Source organism: Ovis aries, chromosome 5 (genome assembly GCF_016772045.2).
Source record: "Ovis aries strain OAR_USU_Benz2616 breed Rambouillet chromosome 5, ARS-UI_Ramb_v3.0, whole genome shotgun sequence".
Classification (NCBI taxonomy): Eukaryota; Metazoa; Chordata; class Mammalia; order Artiodactyla; family Bovidae; genus Ovis; species Ovis aries.
Genome location: NC_056058.1, coordinates 51,736,094 through 51,748,695, shown reverse-complemented (window position 1 = coordinate 51,748,695; position 12,602 = coordinate 51,736,094). Strand labels below are relative to the sequence as shown.

At 41.0% G+C, this 12,602-nt stretch overlaps 1 protein-coding gene and 1 long non-coding RNA gene across 5 annotated transcripts in view; one reads left to right on the top strand and one right to left on the bottom strand.

The window, feature by feature from the left end:
- ARHGAP26 (Rho GTPase activating protein 26) overlaps positions 1–12,602 on the bottom strand; it is a 482,086-nt gene that overhangs the window by 194,497 nt on the left and 274,987 nt on the right. For all 4 annotated transcript variants that reach the window (XM_004008912.6, XM_012178663.5, XM_004008913.6 and 1 more), the window contains exons 13-14: positions 6,014–6,079; positions 1,698–1,772 (exon numbers count right to left, since the gene is read on the bottom strand). In XM_004008912.6, coding sequence (XP_004008961.1) covers positions 1,698–1,772; positions 6,014–6,079 — 141 coding nt within the window. The remainder of the gene's footprint in view (positions 1–1,697; positions 1,773–6,013; positions 6,080–12,602) is intronic.
- Positions 1,447–10,892, top strand: LOC114114891 (uncharacterized). Its single transcript, XR_006060061.2, has 3 exons — positions 1,447–1,587; positions 6,029–6,271; positions 10,760–10,892. It is a non-coding gene; the product is annotated as an uncharacterized LOC114114891 (long non-coding RNA).

The window sequence follows — 12,602 nt, the reverse complement described above, 5'->3', positions numbered from 1 at the left end:
GCTAAACAAACTCAGGTACATCTACACCATGGAATATTACTCAGCAAAAGAAAACAACTCTTAATACACAAGACAACTTGAACAAATGTCAGAGGAATTTTGCTGACTGAAAAAAAGCCAGTCCCAAAGGTCACACAGTATATGATTCCATGTAAATAAAATTCTTGAAATGACACCTTCATTCTTATTTTTTGGGCTTCCCTGGTGGCTCAGACAGTAAAGAATCTTCTGGCAATGCAGGAGGCCTGGGTCTGGAAGATCCCCTGGAGAAGGGAATGGCTACCCACTCCAGTATTCTTGCCTGGAGAATCCCATGGACAGAGAAGCCTGGCCGGCTACGGTCCATGGGAATGCAAAGAGTTGGATACGACTAACACCTGCTTCAAAATGACAACAATCACAGAAACAGAGAACAGATTAGTGGTTGCCAGGAGTTAAGGATGGGGTTGAGGTGAGAGATGAGACAGATGAGGGCAGCTATAAAATGGATCCTTGCGGTGACTGACCTGTTCTATATCTTGATCACATCAGTATCTTGGCTATGATACTGTATTATAATCTACTGTTAAAGTGGGTTAAAGTACCCAGGATTGCTCTATGTCTTATAACTGCATGTGAATCTACAATTATCTCAAAATAAAAAGTCTAGTTTAAAAACAAAAAAAACCACTAGCTATATCTCTAATCTAAAATTAGATTCTCAGTGCAAGAGTACCTCACAAAGAATCATAGTTTCCAACAATAGATCTCACAGCAACTATCATACATTAGAGTTTTGCTTAAAAGAGGTGAGAAGAAAAGAGAATTTTCCTGATCAATATGAAAGAAGAGTTTTCTTTACACATAAAAATTATTTTCAGAAACTGGGATGGCAAAAAGAAATGACAAGTACTAACAAAGAAGTGTCCCTGCCCAAAACACTGAGCGTGGATCCTGAGCAAGTCTATCTCTAACAGTGCATGGCTGGACTTCCATGGGGATGAGTAAGAGCCACCAATCTGTGAAATCTGATCCGTTTGCCATTTAGAGCCATGTGACTCACTGAGGCTGCCTGCATTCATATCTAAAAATACAGGAAATCTGCAGCCTAGGCAAATTTGGCTCATTGGCTCAGGGCTTTTTGATTCAAATGCTGCACATTTAGAGATAGTGGTTTTATATTTATACCAGCCAGCTGCAAAGGAGGTTCTGTTGCTCAAATGACAGAGACTAGGTGGAAGTCTAGAAGCAAAGAGGATCAGAAGACTTATCTGCTTCTATACATTTATCTGGAAGTCACAGGATGACACCTTCTCAGTCACTGGGAACATGAGATCTGAAGTTCTCTGCAAGCTAGAAGGATGAGCTTTCTTGGGGAAAATGGGTGTGCCCGTGAAATGCTGGTCTTCAAAGAGGACAAAGGGAGTGTCATGAGCTATTAAAGACAGAGTAGGGTGTGGCAGTCGCATGCGCAGTGGAGCACCACTTGGACTGATGGCAACCAACTCTACAGGCAGAGAGGGTGTGCCGCTGTGGACCTGCCATTTTTTGTTTTGTCTAGTCCCACTCAGTTATCTCCTCCAGTAATGCCTGAGGCCACGACCACTGGTGAGTAGGACACTTGATATCTGGGAATTACCTCTTGGACACTCGAATTCCTTCTCAGGAGGCTCCCCCTTCAACCCTTGGGAACTGCCTGGCAGAGCCCCTGCACTCACCCATCAAGACGCTCAGCAGCTTTTGCACTCTGGAATTGACCCCCACAATTCGGTAGAGCCCTTGCTCATTGATCCCTGAGAAGAGAAACAGTGAAGATTTAATTAGAGGCACGTCAGAACACCAGTCAGGCCAGCCTAGCCAAATGCACTTTTTTCATTTTCTCAGGACTTCTAAAAGCTTCTCTAATTAAAATTCCCTGTCACTCAGCTCTGCTCTTAGCGAAGGAGTGGGATTTGGTACAGCTGTCTAGGATTTCATGGGTGTGCTGCACACTTCAGCCCTTGTGTTAGTTCAGTCATCACAGGGGCACAAAACCAAGGTAGCATTTGAAGAGTTTTGAAAGATGTGAAATATACATGTCTCCATATGTCATATTTACCCAGTTTTTTCATTTAAAAAGTCAAAAATGAAACGATAAAATAAGTTCACACTACAGACAAGGATAAACACTTTATAACCTATTTTTGCATACAGAATGCAAATACTGAGGTGTTGGGGCATTTTATATTTTGGACAATGTTATCAGCTAAGGCTGAGAAATTAGACAGTTCATTCATCTGTGGTGCAAATTTCTTTATAAAGAAAAAAGTCGACCATCTTTATTGAACCCAAGGAAACATGAAAATAGGCTAGAAGGGGTTCACCTTCAAACACCCAAACAAAGAACCAAAACTAACCAGCCTCAGAACTTTGTTCATTGAACTGCAAGGATTAGATCACCACTGACCGCATCCTTTACATCCAGACCAAGTGGAATGACGTGGTGAAATGACTTTTTTCCTACTGGCCCCAAGCCCATTATATCTGACACTTCTCAACTAACTGGTCTCCTGTCGCTTCTTATTCCCCTGATGGCCATCCTCCACTTAGTACCCAAAAGGAGCTTTTCAAAGTGTCAGTCAGTTCAAAACATCTCTTTCCTTAAAATCTTCCAATGACTTCCCACTGCATTTGGATCAAATCAAAACTGACCATGGCCTGTAAGGCCCTACACAGTTGAGCACAGCCCGTCTCTGACTGCTTTATCAAACACCTTTATGCTCCTCCAGCCATGTGTGCCTTCTTGTTACTCCAACATGCAAAGCTCATGCCCTCAAACCACAGCCTCTGCACAGGATTCCCTCTACCTGGAGCATTCTTCTCCCAGATCTTTTCACCACTGAGGTCTCAGCTTATATGCAAATTTTTGGTCAAAAAATCCCATGACTAATACTATTCGCCACTGCCTTAACCAGTTTTCTTTTCCTTATAGTAGTCAATAGTATCTGAAATCATCTTTATTATTCAATTTCTTGTTTGCTTTCCCCCCACAATTATCACATAAACTTTAAGTACAGTGAGTCTATCTTCTTGACCATTATATCCCCAGTACCTAGGTAAGTCTACAATATAGGACAGAATGAACAAAGTATTCATCAGGGCCACTACTTTGGGACCAAAACAAAATTTCCTGGAAGAAATTTGGGAAAAGGCTGACTCTGCAGTGTTTTTAACAAGGCCTTTATAGAAATGGAACTAATAAACAAAAGGAAGTAGTCCAGAACAGTAAGATTTTACAGCTCAAATGGACTATAAAAGCATGTACATCATCCTGCATGGTTCATGGGCTAGGAGACCCCAGGTCTCCTGAGGGATGGGCCTCAAGTTACTGAGTAGCAGAACCATTATTCAGGGCTGTGGGGGCTTGAAGGGCTTATCCTTTCCGCAATGTCTCCACGCCTTCTGTCTCTGTGCTTTCCTAGAGCTTCACACACTTCCAGCTCCTAGTGGATGACTGATGAACCTCAGCATGCATGAGGTCTGTTCACTCACCTCTGGTCACCACCAATGGTGGTGGTGTGTACATACATGCACCGCAGTAGGGAGATAACCCACGGCCTCCCAAGCATTTATGCGAAAATGGCGTTTAACTCACACTGTCCTTGTTTCCTCTTTGTGTTAAACCTTCTTTTGATGTTAAAATATATCACATTCATTCTCTTTTTAGAGGGGGTGGGAACGAGGAGATGGAGGCTGAAAGATCAAACCAATCGGTGACCCTCTTCTTCCTCTACTAATCACTGCACATATTTTCTGGTTTTACATCAGAAAAAGTCACCTCTTGAGCTGTGGGTTTGCATTCATCACACAGACTGTGAAGGAGTTTAAATGATTAGGAGATGTTGCTCTCAGTTTTGGTGGCCGAAAACTGAGAGACAAAGGGGCTGGTCCACCTCTGCAGAAACTTGAACTTCATCATGGAGGGGAGGGGAGGGGAGCTCACTTTTGGCTCCATTGTTATACTTTCGCCCTTGTTAATCCTGGTGTGCTGCAGTCCATGGGGTCACAAAGAGTCAGACATGACTGAGCAACTGAACCGAACTGAACCCTGTACCTCTTATTTCTCATTCCTTTAAAATGACAAGCAAATCAAAACTCCTATTGAAAAATTACCTTAGTAACACACTTTAAAAAGTGTCAAAAGTGCAGTTATGGAAAATAGACAAATCCAAGGAAGACAGTGAAGGACACCAGAAACTGCCACTCACAACACAAGCTGTCCACGCAGGCATGATCCTTCCTCTCCTTGCCATCCCCCGAATGGGTTCAGAGTGGACAGGCTGGTTCATAACTAGCATTTTTCACTTAATATACATTAATGAAAACCTTAGGTTTCAATAAATATATTTCTACTGCATTTTTAGTGATTCAGAGTGTTTTACTGCATGGATGTAGCACATTCTCGGTTTAACCAATTTTTGAGACATTTAGCCAATTTCTGTTTTTTGTTTTGTTTCTTACCTTAGCACTACTGTATAAACATCTTTATGGCTCAACCTGGCCCATGACCTTATTTCCTCAAGATCAATTTCCAGAAATCTCACCTTCTTCTATTTTATATTCTCTGGCTACGTTTTACACATCTTTGCAACTCTTTATTAAAAGAAGGTATAGCAGAAATAAGCAAACTTAAAAAAAATAGCCCGCATTATAATGATCACTTCGGAAAGAATAGATTCGGACTAGATGCACAGGAGTAGAAGTTTATATGGTTGGTTAGTTTCATTTTGTTTTTTTCTCCCCCTCTACTCAATGCTTCATAGCCTTTAATAAAATGCTTGTATTTCTAAACTTGTAAGAGTTAAGGATCCTGTTTTAGAAGACAGAACTTCCTCAGACAAAAGGGCTGGAGGGTTGAGAGGTTGGAAAATCAGTAAGATTACCATCTTTGACAATGGTTCAAATCAAATCCAGTGGAAAGACAACAATCAGCTTTCCTCAGGAATATAACAGACAACGTACTCAAAGCTTGAAACTGCCAGAATTGAGGAATCTCCTCTGCGGCTGTCTCCTCTGGGACAGAGACCACTGATGAACCAGCTTCTCTGACCTCAAAGTGCTGCCCCTATGGACCCAGGAAAGGTCAACGTGTGACTTCAGCACCACTGCAGGAAACCAGGGGCCTGACCCTTTCTCCTTACCTAGATAGTGCCCTGGGCAGGATTCCTAACCTGGGGTCCACAACCCCAAGAGGCCCACTAGAGAATTCAGGGTGTCTATCAACTTAGAAAAACAATCACAACTTTATTTCCACTAACCTATAATTGAAATTAAACATTTTCTTCCATTACAATATAAGCAACAAATCACAGCTTTAGCAGTACATGCAACTTGGTTGAAAACCAAAGATATTTTCCTAACATGTTACAACTGTCACTGACATCTTGAACTATTTCTGAATTATGCTAGCTATCAGACCCACTGCCGGAATCGGATGTGTAAACAAAGAATTGCATATATTATTATATCACAACCATGGGTTTTAGTATTTTAGCTGAATTTCAGTAACTTCAGTAGCTTCCTTGGTGGTTCAGATGGTAAAGAATCTGCCTGCAATGCAGAAGACCTGGATTTGATCCCTGGGTTGGGAAGATCTACTGGAGAAGGGAATGGCTAGCCACTCCAGTATTCTTGCCTGCAGAATTCAATGGACAGAGGAGCCTGGTGGGCTACAGTCCATAGGTCCACAAAGAGTCAGACATGACTGAGTGACTAACACACATCAGTAACTAGATTCCTTATAATTCTATGTATTTGATATGCATGTATTTAAAACAGTCTTCTGATTAGCTGAAAAGGTTAATGACACCAAATGAATCAAATCAGCTGAGAGCCCTTGTGCTTCAGAACAACACAAGCTGTGGAAACACACTGCCAGTGGCATCTGGAGAGTGAATGAGTCACTAGAGATTGGCAAACAGCAGGTAGCAGGTCTGCCACCTCACCAGATGTGTGACCTTTGCTGAGAACAATGCCATCTGCTGAACTATTTTACCTCTGGTTTCCACAGCATGGATGCATTTCTTGATGATGCTGAAGCCAATGCTGTCCAACTGTGCAGCTGAAAGAGAAAGAAGAAGGCAGTCAAGGTGCTGGCCGCACACATACCAACTCTGAACAGGGCTTGACCAACCCAGCATGACTCAGTCCCATGGTGTTGCTAAGGATTCTTTTCTTTTTTTTCCACTGAAAGTACAGGAATGATTCAAGATTTAAAACTGCCATCATGCACGGAGAGCTTAGCATATGCCAGGTATAGTTCAAAGTGCTTTGCACACATCTCATTTAATTTTCATGGTAACTCCCTGCAAGGTTACCGTCTATTAACAGCAGAAGAAATGCAGCACAGAGTGATGAGTACTTTACTGAAGGAGTAACCAGGCAAACTTTAACTTGTTTTGCTATTGTCAGGAGCTTTAGGACTGACTGTGTGCTGGTCTCCTTCATAAAGCATAAATTAAGTGCTCAATAAATGTCAGGTAAGTGCTTCCCACAGCTCACCTTGTTTAATCCCAGCAAGTCCTCTAGGTTAGTACTATCGTGAGCCCAAAATTATACAAGAAGAAACAGATTTGGCAAAGCTAACTATCTTGACCAAAGCTGCAGAGCTAATACGTGGGAGACTCACTCCAGAGCCAGTACAACCTTAACTGCCTTAAAAGTGACTCTGAAAAATAAAAAAATTTAAAAAAAATTAAGTGACTCTGAGTTAAAAGGAAGAATAAAAGTCTGCTCAGATGACTAGAAAAAGGGGAAAAAAGCAAAACTGACCAGGGGAAAAATTAAAATAGCCAAAGACAAAGAAGGTATCTAAGGGAAAAGCACTAATGTGGAAGACCCACCCTCTATGCAGTAAACCAGCAGGCGGTGACAGGTTCTCCATCTGCTCCAAAACACCCTCTTGTCACTCAGAAAAAAATGACAAGTAGCACCAACTTTTCCACAATGCAGAACCAACTGCCAACCTGGCAACAAGGCTGAAAACCCAACAAAATTCATTCCCATACTCTGATTACCCAATGATAAGATGTGCGTGGTAATCTTTAAGAATCTTTGACCTCCTTAGGATATCAGGACAAGATGTTCTACAAACCAGTGATCCGAGTGGAGAAGGGAATGGTAGGAAGAAGGAAAGTAAATATTTATAAATGATTTGTTGTCATCCCAGGGCAAGAAATACACTTGTAAAACAGGAGAACTGAGCAGAACTTGAACTCATCTTGGATCTCATCCAAATGGAATCTCTCCAATTCTTAATGTAGATGGTTGAATATAGGTCCAATGAAGAAAAAAAATCCTTTAAAAATCACTGAAAATTCCCCAAATCAAACCAAAAAGGAACGGTAATTTCCCCAAACTTCTTTTCACAAACAGAACCAGCTTTAGCTCTTACATGTGTACATATCACTTTGTGGTACTTATTATTAAACACACTTACTATCTCTAGGATAGTAAATAAAGTACCAGAAAAGGGGGGGAAATGATGTTTTTCTTCCTGGAGAGCACTTGCTATACAAATCATTGTTCTTATTCTCTTAAAGCTACAAAGAGTCTACTAATTCAATCCCTTGTTTCTTCTGGTATGAACCAAGTGTTTACTCAGCACATTGTGTTGTATATAGCTTTCTGACTCAGAAAAGGATCATTCTTCCAAATGAAGCTCAACTCATACCATTGAGTTTTCTCAAATTTTATGACAAACTATAATACATAGGCTAAATATCTACTGGAATCAAAGCAACATTTTTTCAAAATGATAACTCACTAAGATATAATTCACATACTGTAATGTTCACTCATTTAAAACTTACAATTCATTAATTTCTAGTATATTTCAAAGTCATGAATTAATCACCATTCTCTACATAACATTTTCAATACTCCCATGAAAATCCTTATACACATTAACAGTAACTCTCTATTTCTCTCCTCCCTCAGCTCCTAGAAACCAGAAATCTATCTTCTGTTTCTATAGATTTGCCTATTCTGGACATTCCATGTACAAGCAATCATATAACATGTGGTCTTTGTATCTAGTTTCTTTCACTTAGTATAATGCTTTCCAGATTTTTCTACAATGCAGCATCAATACACTTTACTCCATATTATGACTAAATAACATTTCATCGCCTGGATATACCACATTTCATTTATCCATTCATCAGTTACCATTTTTGCTTTTTGACTATTATGAATAATGCTACTAGGAACACACTGGTGTACAAATCTTTGTGTGAACATGTATTTTCATTTCTGTTCATTATGTGCCCAAGGTTAGAAGTGCTAGGTTATACGGTAACTCTATGCTTAACTTTTTGAAGAAATGCCAAACTGCTTTCTAAAAGTGCTGGACCACTTTACATTCCCACCAGTGACATATGAAAGTTCCAATTTCTCCAGGTCCTTACCAACATTTATTATTGTCTTTTTAATTACTGCCATTCTGGATATGAAATGGTATCTCACTGCAGTTTTTACTTTCATTTCCCTAATGACTAGTGGTGCTGGGCACCTTTTCATGTATAGGGGAGGATGTTCATTCCTTTATACAGTAGTCAGATTAGAACCTACTGGCAAGTATTTGTCAGAGGGGAAATTATTTTCTATACTTAAGGATGCTTCCTAAATGTCCATAACATGATTCAATAGTCAGTTGAAGCCTTTTGGTTCTTCTTTTGAGAGGTGGCTAGGATTCTTGCACAGGGTAATAGTCAAGGAAGTTTGGGAGAAAAAGAACGGAAGTTGTGGACAGTGCTCTGGGGAGTTGCTGAGATGAATTCCAAATTTGGACATTTTAAGGTTAGGTTTGTGAACATGGTCATGTTCTAGGCACTGAGGAACTTCTGCTCTGGACAAAGACTACTCTGCTTCCCTACCTCATGAACATGGTTAAAATTAGAAATAACTTGGCAGCTGACAGTGATGACCCCAGTGGCCAGAAGATACATGCTCATAAAGCCACATACTACCCAGCTACTGGAAGAAATATGGACAGAGCTAGATATAACCCTGCAGAGACAAATCAGTCCTTGACCTTTTCTCATGGAACTGTGGGAAGTTGGCTCCTTCTCTAAGTAGGTAATAGCTGATGGAAAAGAATACAATGCTATCCCCCAAGCATATTCAGAAAAAAACTAAATTCCACTAACCCACACTAATTACACTTATGTCTTTTGGAAAATGACAAAGAAAAATGCCCCCCACCCAAAATCTCTGAGTAAATGTTCCTTCTTTGGTTTTCCCAAAATTAGAGGTTCTCCAATTCATTTTATACCAGCAAAATCTTTTTCATGAAATAAATCTTACAAAGATTTGACGTGTAAAGGCATTACGCATATAACAATATTAGTATTTTTAGTTGTCTAAGTTCAAATGCATATAACAAATTCATAATTGCCAAATCAAATGCTAAGAGTTCAAGGTAACACTGTAAGCCTCTAATGTGTTCAAGCTGCATACTGGTGATAATTATCACAGTTTCATAAACAAAACTGTGTTAAGAAATGGAATTAATATCAAACAACAGTCCTAATAAGGAACTCATGAAAAACACTTTAACTATCACTGTTGTAAATCTCTAAACTGTAACTGGTATAAATTATTACACTGCCCCCTACCCTGGCACTTCCCTGTATCTCTCTATCTCTGGTGCGCACATACACACACATACAGACAAATACACAGGTTTGAATTCTATTCTCACCAGTCTGAGTTTCCTTCTGACATCATGATTAGGTTACTGATGATGAATAATTTCTTTCCTATTTAACATGTACTGAGTACCACTGATGTGACAGGGACTACAGTGAATCCATAATCAGATCATTAGTCCTGATCACTGTCCAGCAGATACATAATCTAAGTTAATTGAGATCTCCTATTTGGAAAACCCAGTTCCCACTATTAGGTTTAGAACACCATCACCACTGAGCAGAGTTTGCTAATAACAGAAAAAGTCTGAGCAGCCCGCCAGATGGAAGCGGCTGTCCTTAATCCCTTCAAGCAGGTGATTCAGCTCTTTTACTGAGCCCAGGCTCAGAAAAGGTCAGGGATTTATTTGCAATTGCTGTATCCTTATAATCTCCAGAAATAATCTCTCATTAAATATCTACTAGGGTTGCATTATTCCCTTAATTTGACTGGCAATGAGTTGTTGCAGGGCCGGTACCTCCTAGGCCAGACACTCACCGTCTGGCAGCTAAGGCCTGGACTGGCTTACCTTTCTCTCTCAGCCATGAGTTCAGCTCTGCCTAGGTTTACGCAAAGGGCAGGCCAAACAGTTGTCAGATAATGAATATTCACAGAGCTCACACAACACCCAGGCTGACCTGCCAAGTTAGAAAAGGGTCATCCTCTTAACTGTCATGTCAACTTTTGAAGCATTATTTGTCTGTTTTTAGATGAAGTTAAGGGCCAGGGTCACACAAAGCTATTTTCTCGAAGTTTTATGGGGAACAGAAGGACATGGGGCAGGCAGCTTGACTCTCAGTCAACCTGGAGATTCTTAGGGCCAAAGCGGGAGGAGGATGTCTAGCAGACCATTTGGTCTCTGCTTGCCATGCCCAGGGTATGAACTCTGAGAAGAGGGAAACAGGTTAGATCCAGAAACTGACTGCTTTACTGCAATGGGCTTAAAACAGCAATATACTTTAAGGATCAGTCAAATTGTTTAAAAGAAGGAGGCTGGTGGGTCAGGTATACACATGGATTTTAACATAACCTTCAATGCCCTGTTCTGCAGCTTCTGGTACCTGATGTTACCTCATATGAAGCTTCCCTTGACCTTAAAAAAAAAAAAAGAAGAAGAAGAAGAAGAAGAAGAAGCATGTAGGTGATGCTAAAGAGTGAAAGCTACAATAAAATCATGAACTTAACCTTTGGCACTTCTCTTCTTTCTTGTCTCCCACATCCAAGTTATTTCCCTCAGTTTTACCACCTAATGCCATCTTAATTTTATCTAGTTCTCTCTGCCTTCACCACACCACCCTGGTCCTGGACCCCACATCTATTACCAGGACAGCTGCAAGGCCCTCCCAATTGGTCTCTTTGGCTCACACCTCCTCTGGCTCCCTCCAATCTGCCCTCAACCCTTCCCTTCAACCCTGCAGTCCCCATGACCTTGACAAAACCAGACCACATCACCTCTCTGCCTAAAATCATTCAATGGCACCCAACTGCTCTTGGAAGCATAACCCTGACCCCTAAAATGGCCCACACAGCCCTGCATGGTCTGGCTCCAGCTTGGTCTCACGGCCCTCCCCCAGGTCTCAGTATCCCAAACACACTGGCTTCCTCTCAGAGAATCCAATTAACACACTTTCTCCTTAGCCTTTGCACAAGCTTTGTTTCACCCCTGGGAGCCCTTTGGCCCATGTGACTCCAAATTCTCAGGTCTTCCCCTTCAAGTATCGTCTCCTGTAAAAAACCTTCTCTGACCCCTCCACCTAGGCTGATGCCTTCCTTAGCCTCTCCATCAGAGTATGCAGCATGAGGACAAGCCTACAGTTATTTGTACAATCCTGCAAAAGATGTCTACCAAGCTGGATATGCATTCATAAAGACAATGGTCCATATATAACTTTACTGATTTATTGTTATTACTACTAAATCTCTGTCATCCACTGTCCACCATAATGCTGGAAAAGAAGTAGAAGCATGGAACTTTTCATTTGGTGTAACTTTTCATTCTCGACACATGGATCTGTAAAGTGGTGACTGAATGGTAGGAAGAGTGGCAGAGGGGCAGTGTGGCAGAGTCAAAGTGACCTTTCAAACTTCAACTGATGTAAACCCTATGAAAGCAGACAGGTCATCTAAGCTTCTGGTCCTCCACTTTTCCATCTTTTGTGAGGATAAAAAGTTAAATAAAGAAATGAATGGCTTAATCTAACCACTTCCTTCCTTCCTGTATCAATACAAACAGGTATTACCAAGCAGTACAGCCCTAAGAATCAGTCCCAGAGAAGGGAAAAACAAAAACTATGCAAGCCAAGAACAGAGGAGATGCAACTATGCAACACAGAACAGAGGAGACAAAACCAAGGTTAGGTTTTCTGGACCCTTTTATTAACAGAAATCCTTTGCTTGCACATACTAAACTAGGCCATCTAAACAGTCAGACAGGACTTCCCTGGTGGTACAGTAGATAGGAATCCACCTGCCAATGCAGGAGACAAGGGTTCAAGTCCTGGTCCAGGAAGATCCCACATGCTGTGGAGCAACTAAGCCTGTACCACAACTACTAAGCCCTCACTCTAGAGCCTGGGCTCTACAGTGAGAAGCCGCCATAATGAGGAGCCTGCAAGCCACAATGAAGAAGTAGTCCCCACTCACTGCAGGTGGAGAAAGCTCGAGAAAAACAATGAAGAACCAGTGCAGCCAAAAATAAAAATAAATAAATAAAATCATTAAAAACAAAACAAAACAAAACAGTCAGACAGGCCTGAGGGCAGAGAAAGCTCTAGAAAACAAGAGCATTCACCTCCAGAATTTTGTGCCACTCACTCTTGAGGTCCCAAAGTCTTTCTTATAAAAATCACTGACTAGGTGCTGCCCATCTCCAAATCCTTAGTATTCAAAGCAAC